The sequence below is a fragment of the Gouania willdenowi genome, chromosome 21 (genome assembly GCF_900634775.1).
Source record: "Gouania willdenowi chromosome 21, fGouWil2.1, whole genome shotgun sequence".
NCBI classification, from domain to species: domain Eukaryota; kingdom Metazoa; phylum Chordata; class Actinopteri; order Blenniiformes; family Gobiesocidae; genus Gouania; species Gouania willdenowi.
The window spans coordinates 4,424,669-4,440,357 of NC_041064.1; the positions used below are offsets into that span (position 1 = coordinate 4,424,669).

At 32.6% G+C, this 15,689-nt stretch overlaps 1 protein-coding gene across 1 annotated transcript; it reads left to right on the top strand.

The window, feature by feature from the left end:
- Window positions 1–4,532: 4,532 nt before the first annotated feature.
- LOC114455076 (melanoregulin-like) lies at window positions 4,533–11,585 on the top strand. The gene is made up of 5 exons (XM_028436087.1): window positions 4,533–4,609; window positions 5,882–6,125; window positions 8,852–8,942; window positions 10,234–10,400; window positions 11,517–11,585. Exons 1-5 carry the CDS (start codon window positions 4,533–4,535, stop codon window positions 11,583–11,585), a joined length of 648 nt encoding a protein of 215 aa, XP_028291888.1.
- Window positions 11,586–15,689: the final 4,104 nt, after the last annotated feature.

Below are 15,689 nucleotides of genomic sequence, written 5' to 3' on the forward strand. Positions count from 1 at the left end.
TTCCATCTCTTATTGATGTTTTTGCATTTATTCTTTTATCGAGTTCTCTATCATTTCATGTGACATTTTCCATCAACAACTTTATGTATCAAACTTAATGTACATGTTCATAAAGGCCAGACAGTTTTCTGAGCCCCCTAAAGAAATACACAAAATAACTCTAAAAAGCACTAAAATGACAACAAAAACACACAAAATGACAGGTAAAACACAAAAATTGTAGAAAAATGCGCCAAAATATTCCAAGATCTCAAGAAAAATGACAAAAAAAAGCACTAAATATCTAAAGATGACAGGGTAATAGACTAAAGGTCCTAAAACATATCCAAAATGACTCCAAAAACATACTAAATGACAACAAATATACCCAAAGGACAAAAAAAAACAAAAAAACAGAAAATGTCTCCAAAAATACAAAAGTAGACTAAAACGTTTTTTTTTTTTTTTTTAAATCTTGAAATTAAAAAAAAATCTAACTAAAATGATCCAAAACCACACAAGAAATACATTAATGGACAGAAAAAAGCATTAGATGTCTCCGAAAACACAAAAGATGACAGAAAAATAGACTAAAGCTCATAAAAAACAAACTAAACGACAACAAAAAATACCCCAACAGACCTTAAAAAACACAGAAAACGAGTCCATAAATACCAAATAGACATCAAAATTGGACAAAACTATTAAAAAAAATAAATAAATGAATAAAAAATGTTTGAAAAAAACCCCAAATTATCCAAAACCCCACAAAAAATACATTTTGGGACATAAAATACACTAAATAACTCCAATAACACAAAAAATATAAAATTATTAATGCTCATTATTCTAAATTTCTGACATAAATTGAGTAAAGTAATATATGATGGGATGGAGGATGGAGGATGGAGGAAATGAGGAGCTGAAGCTCAATAATCACGCTCATCAACAGTATTATTTACTACATTTCTACACAGATTAGAGTAAAAACCACACAAAAATAAGAGGAAAATATAGAAAAAGACAAACATACACAAATTCTTTGTTTTTTCCTGTAATAATTCTCTGATTAGTCATTATTCTACATTATTAACTGTTAATAATGTGGCCATGTGATCAGATACAATCACATTATTGTCGTGCTTGCTGTGATAAATATTATAATCTCTGTAGATCTATATTTAGTTCCCACCTTTTCTTTTCCTGATTACTTGCTATAAAGAAAAAAACAAGCTAATGTTTTTCATCTTGCTGCCTCACTGGATTATTACCAAACTTCCATTTGCTTTTGAACACTGCCATCTAGTGGAAAACTCTATTATTGCTTTGAATTTTCATAGGATTATGTGTTTTTTATACAGTACTAGTACAGTGCCAGTCGGAAGTATGCATTCATGTGGGAGCATAAGTACAGTTGTCAATTATGGCCAAATAAGAATATGTTTGAAGGTTGGATGTACAAAGAGGTGTACATACTCTGTAGTGTTATAAAGAGCTTTATTTGTGGGTGTAAAATAAAAAAGCTTGTGTTATTTAACTGGTTTAATTGTATGGGACATGAACATGATAAATGTGTTTGTTTTTTTTACTCACTTTTTTTTTTGTTTGGTGTATTTTTTCCGTAATGTGTGTTTTTTGGAGTCATGTGTATTTGTGTATCTTTTTGTTGTGTTTTTGTGCATTTTTTGTATAAATGTGTTTGTTGTTTTGTTTTGTTTTTTTACTCATTTTTATATTTTTTGTAATGTATGTTTTTTTGGAGTCATTGTGTGTATTTTTTTTCTTTCTGTTGTGTTTTTGAATAATTATAGTTTTTTTTTTTTTTTGTTGTTGTTGTTGTCATTATAGTGTGACTCTGGAGTCATTTGGTGTATTTTTGTGTAGTTTTGTGCATTTCTGTTGTCATTTTGTGTAGTTTTTGTATAAATATGCAGTTTTGTGTATTTTGAGTCATTTTAATTTTTTGTTGTTGTTTGGTGTTTTTTCTGTAATGTATGTTTTTTGGAGTCATTTTGTGTGTTTTTTATCTTACAGTTGTCTATTTGTGCATTTTTTGTACAATTGTTTTTGGTTGTCATTGTAGTGTGATTCTGGAGTCATTTTGTGTACTTTTTGTATAAATATTGTTTAGTTTTTGGTTTTATTTTACTCATTTAGTATATTTTTATTACAAATAAATAGGGATGTAACGATTCACTCAACTCCAGATACGATTCGATTCACGATACTGGGTTCACGATTTATTTTACAAAATGGGACTGTATATAAATGACTGAAAAATATTCCTTTATTTTTTTTGGGAAAATACTATACTATTTTTCATTGTCAAAAGAATCCCTTGATAAACTATTCAAAACAATGCAATTTAACTAAAAATAAATCTTGAATGAAATAAATAAAGGAATAATACAAATGAAGAAGAAGCTTATTATTTAAATTCTGGTTCTATAGTAAACAATACAAAACTGCATAATAGTTATTTTTCTTTTTAAAAGTGCAACTGAAAATGTATTTTGTGCCTTAACAATTGGACTAAAAAAACAAACAAAAAAAAAAAAACAGTCATTTTACTGTATTTAGGTCAGATATTTGTTTGAACCAGCAGAGGGCGCTGCTAACCCAGTGGTCGGTTGGCATGCAGATATTTCGCAGTGAAGAAGAGATGCTATGCTAGCAGACAGAGCTAATAGAAAAACGTGACTTTTACAGATATTCACGTAATATTACAGATATTCTTTTGGTGCTAAAGGGGTAAAGAATCATTTATGAGCATGTTTAAAAGTAGAAGGCAGCCAGAAAGAAAGTATTAGCAGATTTCGCTCGCCGCCAACACTTCTGGGTAGCGCTCTCTGCTGGTTAAAAAAAGTACTGCGATTCAATTTTCACAGCATCGATGTAAATCGTTATACCTATGAATCGATTTTTAACTGCCTTACGATTAATCGTTACATCCCTACAAATAAATAAATACCTTGATAACCAAACTCCATATGCATTATAGCGCCAATCAGAAAAACAACAAAACTGCGATAAAACTAAACGTAAAGCTCCAAAATACATGAGTGAGTAAGTAAATAAAAGTATTATCTAGAATTCAGCTGTCTTTTTAAAAAAATAATAATAATAATAATAATAATAATTTTTCACCTTTGAACCGAGTGGTCAGAGCTTAGCTTCTATGCATGGCACCACAGAGAATCTGAAGTTTTCCAGATGGAGAATTGAACAGGTTGAGTTCAATACCGACTCTAGTGAAACAGCACGTTATTGAACAACAGTTATATGGTTTAAACAATGGGAAACGTGTCTGTAAAAGACTCACCAGTGGCTGATGGTTTCAAATGATCTATTCAGAGAGCTCCGTGTCTCGGTCTAAACTATCTTCTTCTCTATCGCTCGTGTGTTTACAGTCTGTGTCCGCTTGGCTGTTGTTCGCAGCGATTGGCTCTGGCCGCACACGTGACTCTTGCTCGTGTGAGGAGCTGTGCAGTGAAATAGCTATAGATGGTGCACTAGTGCCCCCCTCACACCCTGAGGTCAAAAGCTGAATAGGTTTCATTTCATGGGCCGTCCGGAAGTGAAATAAAATTTAAATAAACATTTTGAAATGACCAAATTACTCCAAAATAACAGATACACACACTCGGGGTATTTGGAACCCGTTGACAAAATTTCAGGGCGAACTCGCACCACGTCGGGGAGATATTTGCTCCACACATACACGCGCACACACACAGACGTTCCTTGCTTTTATAGGTAGAAGATAAATAGATAGATTAATAACATGTTTTCTGATACACACATCTAACAGCACACCTCTTCCTTATATATATATATATATATATATATATATATGAACATTCAAACTGTCAAAGGTCAAAACTACAAGAAGTGCAATCTTTTTAAGACAGCAATGCATGTTTTATTATTGTGCACACCTGTTCCTGATATAAGTCAATGCTTATTCCCCAGAAACTTGAATTACTATTAACGTACAACAGTTAATACGCCACAGAAAACTAACCGACACCTTATAGACTCCAATCATCCTCATACTCTTGCATTTGAACAGTGGAAGCCTGAGTGAGAACATGCAAACTGCACACAGAATCAAACCCAGTAACCAGTGCTTCTCAAAGTGAATTCAATAATAAATAAAAAGTTGTTTCCGTGTCATTTCTTAGTCACTTTTCTGACTGCGAACACAAACCATGGCAACAATGCAGTCAGAGAGGTATGACCTCAGCATCATCATCAGGAGCTGAAGAATAGATGTGCCATTCATTCACCTCTGTGTGTGTGTGTGTGTGTGTGTGTGTGTGTGTGTGTGTGTGTGTGTGTGTGTGTGTGTGTGTGTGTGTGTGTGTGTGTGTGTGTGTGTGTGTGTTCACGTGGATAATGTAATTGACAGGCTGCTCTCACAGGACAGAATAAATTCCATTCCAGACTGATCTGCTGAGGACTGGGTGCAGGATTACTTTGTTTTTAGGACTTTAATCAACTTTTTTTTTTTTTTTTTAGAGGGGGGGGATTGTTTTCCATGAGTCGGTCCAATGGGGGCCAATTTAACCACCTGCTGCTTTCGCTACTACGTGAGGCCCAGCAGAGAGGAGATGCATGACATTCTACGGTGAGATCTGCGGCTTCTCATGTTCATGTGTTAGTGCAGACTGTGTTTCTCAAATAGGGGTACGTGTACCCCTAGGGATACGCGATGGCACTGCAGCGTGTACTGGAGAGAGAGAGAATATTAAATGATAGCGTTAAAAATATTTGGGTTCATATTGTTCATTTTTAGAAAGAAAAAAACATTATCATACTAAATATTACCAGCAATTCACTAAACGCCAACAAAAACACACAAAATAAAAGTAAAAATACATTGAATAGTAGAAAGAACAAACAAAACAACAAAATACACAAAATGGCATTAAAAACACACACAGTAACAGAAAAAATACACGACAAAATCCAAAAAAATTACAGAGAAACACACAAAACAACAAGAAACAACGAAACGATACCAGAAAAAACCACACTGTGATAAAATAATTTAGATAATAACAACAACACACAAAAACGACAACAAAATAGACAAAATGACACAAAAAACACACACACTAAGAGAGAAAAATACTTATGATTATACTAGCAACACACAAAATGAGAGAAATGTACACAAGATCACTAAAAAATACACAAAAATAACAGAAAAACATACAAAACCACATTAACAACCAAACGACACCAAAAACACACACTGTAATTTAAATAATACCAACAACACACAAAAACGACAACAAAAACACACAAAACAACAACAAAGACACACTTAATGAGAGAAATATATACAAGATCACTACAAATGACACAAAAATACCAGAGAAACATACAAAAACACACACATTGTGATAGAATAATTTAAATAATACCAACAACACACAAAAATGACAACACAAAAACACAAAATAAGAGAAAAATATACTGAATAATAAAAATAACAGACAAATGACAACAAAACACACAAAATGCCACCAAAAATACACACACTGAGAGAAAAAATACTTATTATGATACCAGCAACACACAAAACGACAACAAAGACACAGTAAATGAGAGAAATATACACAGGATCACTACAAATGACACAAAACACACACACACACACACACACTGTAATAGAATAATTTAAATAATACCAACAACACACAAAAACAACAATAAAAAAAACACAAAATAAGAGAAAAATATACTGAACAATAAAAATGAACAGACGAAAAACAACAAAATGGCACCAAAAACACACAACACGACAACAAAGACACTGCATTAAATGAGAGAAATACTGTACACAATAGATCGCTATGTTAATGTTTTCTAATGTTTGTTTGTTTTCTGTAAGGATACGAAACCCGGCGACTCCTCGACCTCCTGCCCAGTTATCCAGTGACACCAGTGAATCCAGTGAGAGTGACACAGAGGAGGAAAGTCTTTTTAAGCCTGTGCCTTTGAGACACAACCCAGGGGGAAGCAAACAGCAAAACCAGAGCTATACTGGGAGCTCTCCCAGTGCCACTGGGCAGGGCCTGGACAGAGAACTACAGGCTTTCATCAGCATGAGAGACCAAGCAGACCAGGCTACAGAGGTAGTACCACAGGTGTAAAGAGTATTCTACTCAACAACAAGTACGCCATACATAAAATACTCAAGTAGCTCAATTAAATAGTACTTCAAGTAAAAATTACTAGTTATTTTCACCCCCCACCTTTATTTTTGGTAGTAAATCGTTGCCATGGTTCCCTTACATACAGTAAACAACTCGTGTAGAAATTTAAAAAGTAAGAGACCAAATCTACCATAAGTGGAAAAAAAAAAAACTCTAAATATAGATACATTTATAAACTCTAAAACTGATGAAAGAACCATAACCTCCATTCAATGCAGTACATGTAATCTGATTGGTCGGCAATGGTGTGATGCGTTTAATTGTTGTCTGATAATTTCATTTTTTTTGTAGTTTCACAGTCAGTGTATGTTGTGGACATTGAATTTTACGTTCAGAAAAGGAAATCAAAAAACAAAACAAAAAAAAAAAATAGTGGTTATTTGATTTTCTTTTTGAAATTGAAAAAACTCAATTTCAATTCCAGGCATATTTATTTATCATGGGATAAACAAACATTTAAAAAAAATGGGTTGATTTTCAATGTTTGTTTCTAAAAACCTAAAAACAGAAATACCCGAGGACAAAAAAAAACAAAAACACTAGTTTCTTTTATTATTATGGTTAGACCGGAAGTTGTTCTTTTCAAAATAAGAGCACATATAGGAGGATGCTGCTGTTTTCCTGACACTAAAATCTATGAATTATCGCTATATTTTCCCTGCTGTTTAAAATGTAAAGCATTTACATGAAAATATAACCTATTTGATGCAGGTGATACATTAGAAAACCGTGAAAAATAACCTAAATAAAATTAATACAAATAAACTATGTATTTGGGTGCCTATATTGACGAGTTTATATGTTTTTGCTGATATCTGATTAATATCTGTGTGGGAAAAAACTAGTTTGGTCTAAAACAATGACGTCATAAAGCTGTGTTTCTTTCAATATGTCGAAGTTGATGGCGGAAACACATTAGTGTCTTTTTCTATCCTCCTATGTTGTTTCTATTAACTTTTTTTTTAAACTCAACTTTATCATCTATTTAACAGTGAGAGCTGGATTGGTCACACAGAGGTTTTAAAATGTTCCTTCATGTTTGTACGTTAGTAGGAATGTACACGAGGACCACCATAATGAACTCATGTGGTCACTAATAATGACCGTCTCTGTGCAGATCTATAATCTCATCATCCAATCAGAACACAGGACACTGATGTGGCTCCTCAAAGAAGTCTTTGATTTGTTGTTGATTTTAAAACGAACCTCAAGCTTTTTGATGTAAAGAAACACATTTTTGTGTCGTAAACGGTTTATTTTACACCATTGATGAACAACTTTAATCACAAAAGTGATGCTCATTTTTGTGTGTTTTTGTTTTTTTGTGTGTTTTAAGTATAATTATTTGCATTTTAACATTGTTTTGTGTGTTTTGTTGTAATTATGTATATTTTTCCTGTCATTCAATGCATTTTTTTATTATCGTTTTGCTAGTTTTTTTGTCATTCCTTGTATTTTTATTGTCTTTTTTGTGTATTTTCCTCTCATTTGGTGTGTTTTTGTTGTTTTTTTTGTATTTTTAGTATAATCATTTGCATTTATACATCATTTTGTGTGTTTTTGTATATTTTTCCTGTGATTGGATGCATTTTTTGATTGTCGTTTTGTAAACTTTTCAGTTTTTTTTTGTCATTCCTTGTATTTTTGTTGTCAATCATTTGGTATGTTTTTGTTGTTTTGTATTTTTAGTGTAATTATTTGCGTTTTTATGAGGTTTTTTTTGTAATTTTGTACATTTTTACTGTTATCCGATGCATTATTTATTTTTGTCGTGGAAATCTTTCAGTTTTTGTAGTCATCATCCCTTTTGTTGTCTTTTGTGTATTTTCCTCTCATTTGGTGTGTTTTTATTGTGTGTGTTTTTCGTGCAATCATTTGCATTTTTATGTCGTTTTGTGTGTTTTTGTTGTAATGTTGTATATTATTCATGTTATTTGTTGTCGTTTTATACATTTTTCAGTTTTTTGAAGTCATCCCTGACATTTTTGTTGTCTTTTTTTTTTGCATTTTTCTGTCATTCTGTGTAATTTTGTTGTTTTGTGTATTATTATCACATTATTAAGTGTGTTTTTCTTTGTGCTCTTGTTGTTGTTTTGTGTGTTTTCGCTGTAATTTTGTAAATGTTTTAGTTTTTCGTTGTCATCTCTTGTATTTTTGTTGCCCTTTTTTTTAATTTTCCTGTCATTCTGTGTAAGTTTGTTGTTGTTTTGTGTGGTTTTTTTAGTGTTGATATTTGCATTTGTATGTCATTCTCTGTGTTTTTGTTGTCGTTTAGTACATTTTTCAATGTTTTTTGTAGTCATTCCTTTTTATGTGCATTTAGTGTGTTTGTGGAGTCAGTTTGTACATTTACTTTGGGCACTGCACAAAATTAGCCCCAAGCTCACTCATGCTGATGGGATCATGTGACATTGTTCATGTTGAGAATAGATGCTCCACACACTGTCCACATTCTCCCGGCCAATCAAATCTCAGAGAAGACGTAGGCCAGCAGCCTGACAGACACGTTGGAGGGAATATTTAACAAGTTTTGACCCAGAAACAGAATATTTCTCTCCATGTAAAGGCAATAATGAAAGTAGGACATACAATGATACATATAGATGAGTTGAGTTTCATTCATTGTGTGTGTTTGTGTGCTTAAGGAATGGGAGAAGCTAAACTACGACATACACGCCCTGCGTTACGCTCAACGTGAGGTCAAGTCACGCTGGAGGAAAATCCTGGTTCAGCTCGGTGAGAGAATTCAACTTTATTTCTAAAGGTTTAACAGAAACATGTTGAGATGTTTCTCCTCGTATTATGAGTGCATGCACTACAGCAGAGATCATTGATCCAAGGGCCACATTATCAATATTCATGTCAGCATTTAGAATAATCAACACACTGAGCGTATGTGTGTATTTTTGTATATTTTGACATCTTTTGAATGTGTTTGTGGTTTTGTGTGTTTTTGGAGTAATTTTGTGTATTTTTGTTGCTGTTTTGCCTAATTTATCATCATTTTGTGTCATTAGGTCATTACTGTGTATATTTTGTAATAATCTTGTGTGTTTTTAGAGTAATTTTAATGATTTTTGTTGTCATTTTGTATATTTTATAGAGTAATTTTGTCTATTTGTGTCCTCATTTTGCGGATTCTTATTGTTGTGTATATCTTCATGTTATTTATGTATTATTTATTTGTAGTCTTATTCAATTCAATTCAATTCAAGGTTCTTTATTGTCAAATATGCACCATGTTAAACATACAGCACAGATGAAATTGCAATCCCCCCCCAACCCCCAGTGCAAACCTGCAGTGCATAAAAAGAGCACTTAAAACACAAAAACACACAACAAACACTTATGTGTTTTGAAAGTAATTGTGTTGTCATTTTGAGTATTTTTTTAAATTAGTCTTATACTTATTTTGTGTTTTTATTTTATTTTGATTTTTGTTGTCATTTTGTGTATTTCTGTTATTTTTGTAGTTATTTCGTGTGTTTTTACAGTTATTCTGATGATGTTTGTAGTAATTTTGTGTATTTTTGCAATGATTATTTTTGTCATCATTTTGTATATTTTATAGAGTATTTTTTGGCTATTTCTGTAATTATTTTATGGATTCTTTTTGCCGTGTATATGTTCATGTTATTTATATATATTTTGAAGTCACCTTGTGTGTTTCTAAAGTAATTTTTGTTGTCATTTTGAGTATTTTTTTATAATTTTCTGTTATTTTTATAGTCATTATGTGTATTTCTGTTATTATTGTATATTTTTGTAGTTATCTTGTGTGTTTTTACAGTTATTCTGATGATTTTTGTGGTCATTTTGTGTATTTCGGCAAGTATTTTCAGAGTAATTTTATATATTCTTATTGTTGTGTATATTTTTCTGTGAGTTTTGTCTATTTTTTGTATTTTTGTTCTCATTTTGAGTATTCTTATTGTTGTGTGTATTTTTGTAGTCATCTGTTGTGTTTTTACAGTAGTTTTGATGATTTCTTTTGTAATTTTGTGTATTTCTGCTCCATCCTCCACAGGTTACCAGTGTGAGGTGGAATCTTTGCTGTGTGTGAACAGACAAAGTCGCTTCAGTCGAGATCTGGAAAATCTAAAGACCGCCTCACATCTGCTTCAGCAGCTGCTGGACCACACGTCTCTGTTTCCTCCAGGGACAGGAGACCCTAATCGATATCTGTTTGTCATGGTACACACACACACACACACACACACACTGCAGGACCCATTTCATTGTTATTGAAGCCAAGAATCTTTCCAAATTTTCTCAATTTTTTATTGTAATATTAGAAAATGCAGCTTTCTCATAACCACAAAAAAATTGCTGCAAATTAACAGGTCAGTTAGTGATTTGACCTGTTTATTGTTGCAAAGGCAACTAATTGCCTTTGAATTATTTTGTAATAATACAAGAAACGGCTGAGATTCACAACAATTTAACAAGAAAAGGATCATTTCCTTAACATTTGAAAGGTTTTCAGTGGATAAAATATTACATTTACAGTAGGTTTGTGGTTTTGTGTCGTTGCAGTCATCTTATGAGTTTTTAGAGTAATTTGGATGATTTTTATTGCGATTTTGTGTATTTCTTTTCTCATTTTGTGCATTCTTATTGTTGTGTATATTTTTCTATTATTTTTGTAGTCATCTTGTGTTTTTGTAGAGTAAAGTTGGTGATTTTTGTTGTGGTTTTGTGTATTTTTCTTAATCATTTGAAAAGTTTTCAGTGGATAAAATATTAAATTTAGAATCAGTTTGTGGTTTTGTGTGTTTTTGTACTCATCTTATGAGTTTTTAGAGAAATTTGGATGCTTTTTTTTGTAATTTTGTGTATTTTTTTTTATTTTTGCAAGTTTTTATGGAGTCATTACGTGTATTTCTTTTCTCATTTTGTGCATTCTTATTGTTGTGTGTATTTTTCTATTGTTTTTGTAGTCATCTTGTAGCGTAAAGTTGGTGATTTTTGTTGTCATTTTGTGTATTTTTCTTTATTTTTGCAAGATTTATAGAGACATTTTGATTATTTTTGTTGTCGTTTTGTGTATTCTTATTAATCATTTCCTTCATATTTGAAAAGTTTTCAGTGGAGAAAATATTAAACATAGAATAAGAAGTTGTTTTGTTTTGATAATAAATAAATGATGGTTTTATTATGAATAAATGATGTTACTTTGGTGCAAACTGCAACAGACATGTCTGAATGTGGTTTTAGCAAAATACTAGTTTTCTGCAAAGACTGGCAATCTTTAACACTATTATTCCTGTTACAGTTAAACTGTTTTTTTCCCCTCCATGTTCCCTTCAGGACCGCCTTTTGTCCCTGGACAGCGCTGAGGACTTTGTCCGATTGGCCAAAGACAAATATCCAAAGTAAGAACCAGGAAGTGAGAACATCTGAGAGACTGAAAGGTTCTACACAAAAATATATTATAAATGTAATATATTTTCGGTCTGTTACAAAGTATATTAATATGTTGTTTTAGAGCAAAGACTTTGAACCATTTACGTTAAATACGCAGCAAACAGAACAAGTGTAAACTGAGGCGTGATATCAAAGCGATACCACATGAAAGCACTTTAGATGATCGTTCTAAAGCTGAATAAAAAAACTCTGTTACTAAATTACGTCACAAATGTCTTTGGAGTCATTTATTTCAACTTTCAGACTACACGTAATATCACTTTATATGTGGGCGTCACCATTTTGGAGATTTCAGCCGATCTGCTTCACACCAAAGGACTACATAATTACAGAAAAATACACAAAAGGACAAGAAAAAAAAATGCACAGGACAGCGAAAATATGCAAAAGGACAACAAAATTACACAAAGGGACGACAAGATGACAGAAAAATGCACAAAAGGACTGCAAAAAATATGCAAAAGAACACAAAAGGACCACAAAGTGACAGAAAAACCAGCAAAAGAACTGCAAAAATACACAAAGGGAGTAAAAAATTACAAAAAAAATACACCAAAGAACAGCAAAAATACACAAAGGGACTACAAAATGACAAAAAAATACACAAAAGAACAGCAAAAATACGCAAAAGAACAGAAAGAAGACAAAAGGACCACAAAATGACAGAAAAACACGCAAAAGAACAACAAAATACAGAAAAAGGACAACAAAGGTACATAAAATACACAAAAACGACAAAGCAATTATAGAAAAACAAGCAAAAGGACAACAAAATAACAGAAAAATCCACAAAATGACAACACAAAGACACGAGAGGACAATCAAATTATAGAAAAATACACAGGACAACAAAATCACACAAAGTTACGATACAAAACACACACAAAAAAACTACTACAATAAATACACAAAAATGACAGGAAAATGTACAAAATGTGGCCTTAAGAGAAACAGAATCACACCCCCCCCTGTGATAAAAGTCGGCCATGTCTGTTTTGGTGTTTAATCATTATTTCTAAGAAAATCAGAACCATTACGGTGGAAATATTCTGACCTCTACTAGTGTGAGTTTAAAGTCCTAAATAGCCTCACACTCCTACTAGTGAAGGTTACATGGAACAGTTTTTAGTTGAGAACCTTTTTAAATAAATATGTTACACAGCATTTTACAGAATTAGCAGCAGATGTGATTACTGTGATCTCTACAGCTGAAGTTAATGCATTAACATTGTTGCCCACAAGGGGGCGATAGACAATCACATTCAAAGTTGTTGAAATAAGTCAGAAAAATGTGTGTGTGTGTGTGTTACTGTAGTTTCCTTTCACTGTGCTTCACCTCTGATGTACAACTTTAAGTTAAATTAAAGGCTCTGACTTTTTTATATAACGGTGTCTTAAACACAATAAAACAATGTCATGCATTTGCTGTTAATGGTGGAAAAAAGGGTGTTTTGTCAGGAACTAAATCTATCTTGGGGATTGGTGTGGAACATCCAGATATTCTATCACAGTCATTGTAAAACTAAATAATTTTTAAAAAAAGAAAGAAGGATAATGAAAGCAGGCTGCAGAGCATTCACGCTCCTTTTATTCTGACCCAGATATTGTCGTCTGTCTCCAAGGTTGGAGGAAACAGATGTGGAAGTAAAAGAGGGGGAACACTGGGGGGGAGGGGGGACCAGCTTTTTCTCATTAAAACCTCTGATTGTGTGTGTGTGTGTAGTATTGACGTCACTCTTCATGATTCTGCTGAAATATTCATCCACACACACTGACCAGTGATTATTAGCCTGCATTTATTGGCCTGTTGTCATATGAAGATGATGATTAACAGTGTGCTAACATACATTTTTAAAGAATGACGATTTTGGAGGGGAAAAAAAAAACCCACATCATCCTAACAATGAACATCTACTTTGTGTGTGTGTGTGTGTGTGTGTTTTAGTGTGCATATGACATCTGTTTCAAGTATTCTGCATCACATTAAATTAGAGCCTCACTTAAAACACAATTGTCATTCCATTCTCCAGAAAGCAGGAAAATAATAAATCAGGATTTGTACCATTAGGTTAAAAAACGAACGTCTTCAGTGAGATAAAGTAAAGAAAAATAAATAAAGGTTCCAGAGAGCGGGGACCCCCACTGTAGCTGAAAGTGGTTGAACATGTGTAGACAGGGTCATCTATAAGGGGGAATGTCAGCAAAATGATGGTCCATTGTTCTATGAATCTCTGATAACCACATTTATCTATTCATCTGAATAACATCCACTGTTATTATTATTTGCATTGTAGTATATAGTCATCCAAAAGTAGGGCTGGGCCAAAAATTGATTTATTGAATTTGTAGATAAAAAGCATTTTTATTTTGCAAATTTGAGTTGAAAAAAAAATTATGTTTTTTCTCCCACCAGTTTTTTGGACTTTTTCGCGTTCCATCCTTGTGGGTTACCGTAGCGCGACGTGAGCTAGCCCCCTCTTTGTATACATTTGTTTACCCTTTGAGTAGGCCATACGTGTGCTAGGGATGTAACGATTAATCGTAAGGCAGTTGAAAATAGATTCATAGGTATTATGGTTCACATCGATACTCTGAAAATTGAATCGCAGTACTTTTAAAAAAATATATATTTATCCTCTTGTCCAGAAGCGGAGGCGGCGGGCGGAATCTGCTACTACTTTCTTTCTGGCCGCCTTCTACTCTTAAACATGTTCATAAATGATTCCTTACCACTTTAGCACCGAAATAATATCTGTAATATTACGTGAATATCTGTAAAAGTCACGTTTTTCTATTAGCTCTATCTGCTAGCTTCTTCACTGCAAGAATATCTGCATGCCAACCGACCACTGGGTTACCAGTGCCCTCTGCTGGTCCAAACCAAAATCTGACAGAAATACAGTGCAATGACTGTTTTTTTTTTAAAGTCCAATTGTTAAGGCACAAAATACATTTTCAGTTTCACTTAAAAAAAAAAAGAACTATTATGCAGTTTTGCATTGTTTACTATAGAATCAGAATTTAAATGAATAGGCTTCTTCTTCATTTGTATTATTCCTTTATTTATTTCATTCAATATTTATTTTTAGTTAAATTGCATTGTTTTGAATAGTTTATCAAGGGATTCTTTTGACAATGAAAAATAAAAGGGAAATAATACAGTATTTTCTAAAAAAAAAAATAAATGAATATTTTTCAGTCATCATTTGTCTACAGTCCCATTTTGTAAAATAAACCGTGAGAGATTCGTATCGTATCGGGAGTTGAGTGAATCGTTACATCCCTAATGTGTGCCACAGGCATGTTTAATGCTAAGGGAAGAGTTTATTATTTTTTTTGATTGTAATGTTATATGTTATAAAATATGTATTTATCTGATTTCTTAATCAGAAAATTTAAGCTACTGTGAAGTTGCTGTTGCACTTTTGCTTAAATCTGGATTAAAGCTTGAAATTGTTGAATGACAGAGGCTCAATTACTTTTTATTTTGGGATTATTTTAACTGTTGACGACAATCACAGCATCAAAGTTGCACTTTTGACAAAATTTCTGATGTTTGCAGTCATTTTAAGTGCATTGAAAAACAATCGAAACTCAAATTTTCCTTTTTTTTTTTTTAGGTAAAATTGCCCAGCCCTATCTTAAAGATCTAAATCCTTGTTTTAATCAGAAATAAAATGGGTTAAAAGTGACAAGAAAAGGTGGTGAAATGGGATTTTAAAAACTACAGAAATTGGTCAAAAGTAGTAAGTAATGTTTATTTATATACAGTAGCACCTTTCACAGTTAGTGCTTTACATACTGTATCAGCTCATTCACACTCACATTCACACACCAATGGGACAGAAGTTGAAAATTAGTGTGGCCAAAAATAGACAGAAAAAGTGGTTAAAAAAAGGGTTTAGTGTCACATTGGAACAATTAGTTTAAACTGGCAAATAATGGACATGAAAAATTGTGATCGTGGTTCATTTGGCAAAAATAAATTTCTTGGAAAGTGACCTGTATATTCTTTTTACAGTCACCTTAAAGATGCAAATCCTTGTTTTACTCAGA

Coding starts and splice junctions, on each gene's coding strand:
- LOC114455076 (XM_028436087.1), top strand. CDS start 4,533: ATGGGGGCCAATTTAACCACCTGCTGCTTTCGCTACTACGTGAGGCCC. Junction 8,943..10,233: donor GAAAATCCTGGTTCAGCTCG/GTGAGAGAATTC, acceptor CATCCTCCACAG/GTTACCAGTGTGAGGTGGAA. Junction 10,401..11,516: donor ATCGATATCTGTTTGTCATG/GTACACACACAC, acceptor TGTTCCCTTCAG/GACCGCCTTTTGTCCCTGGA.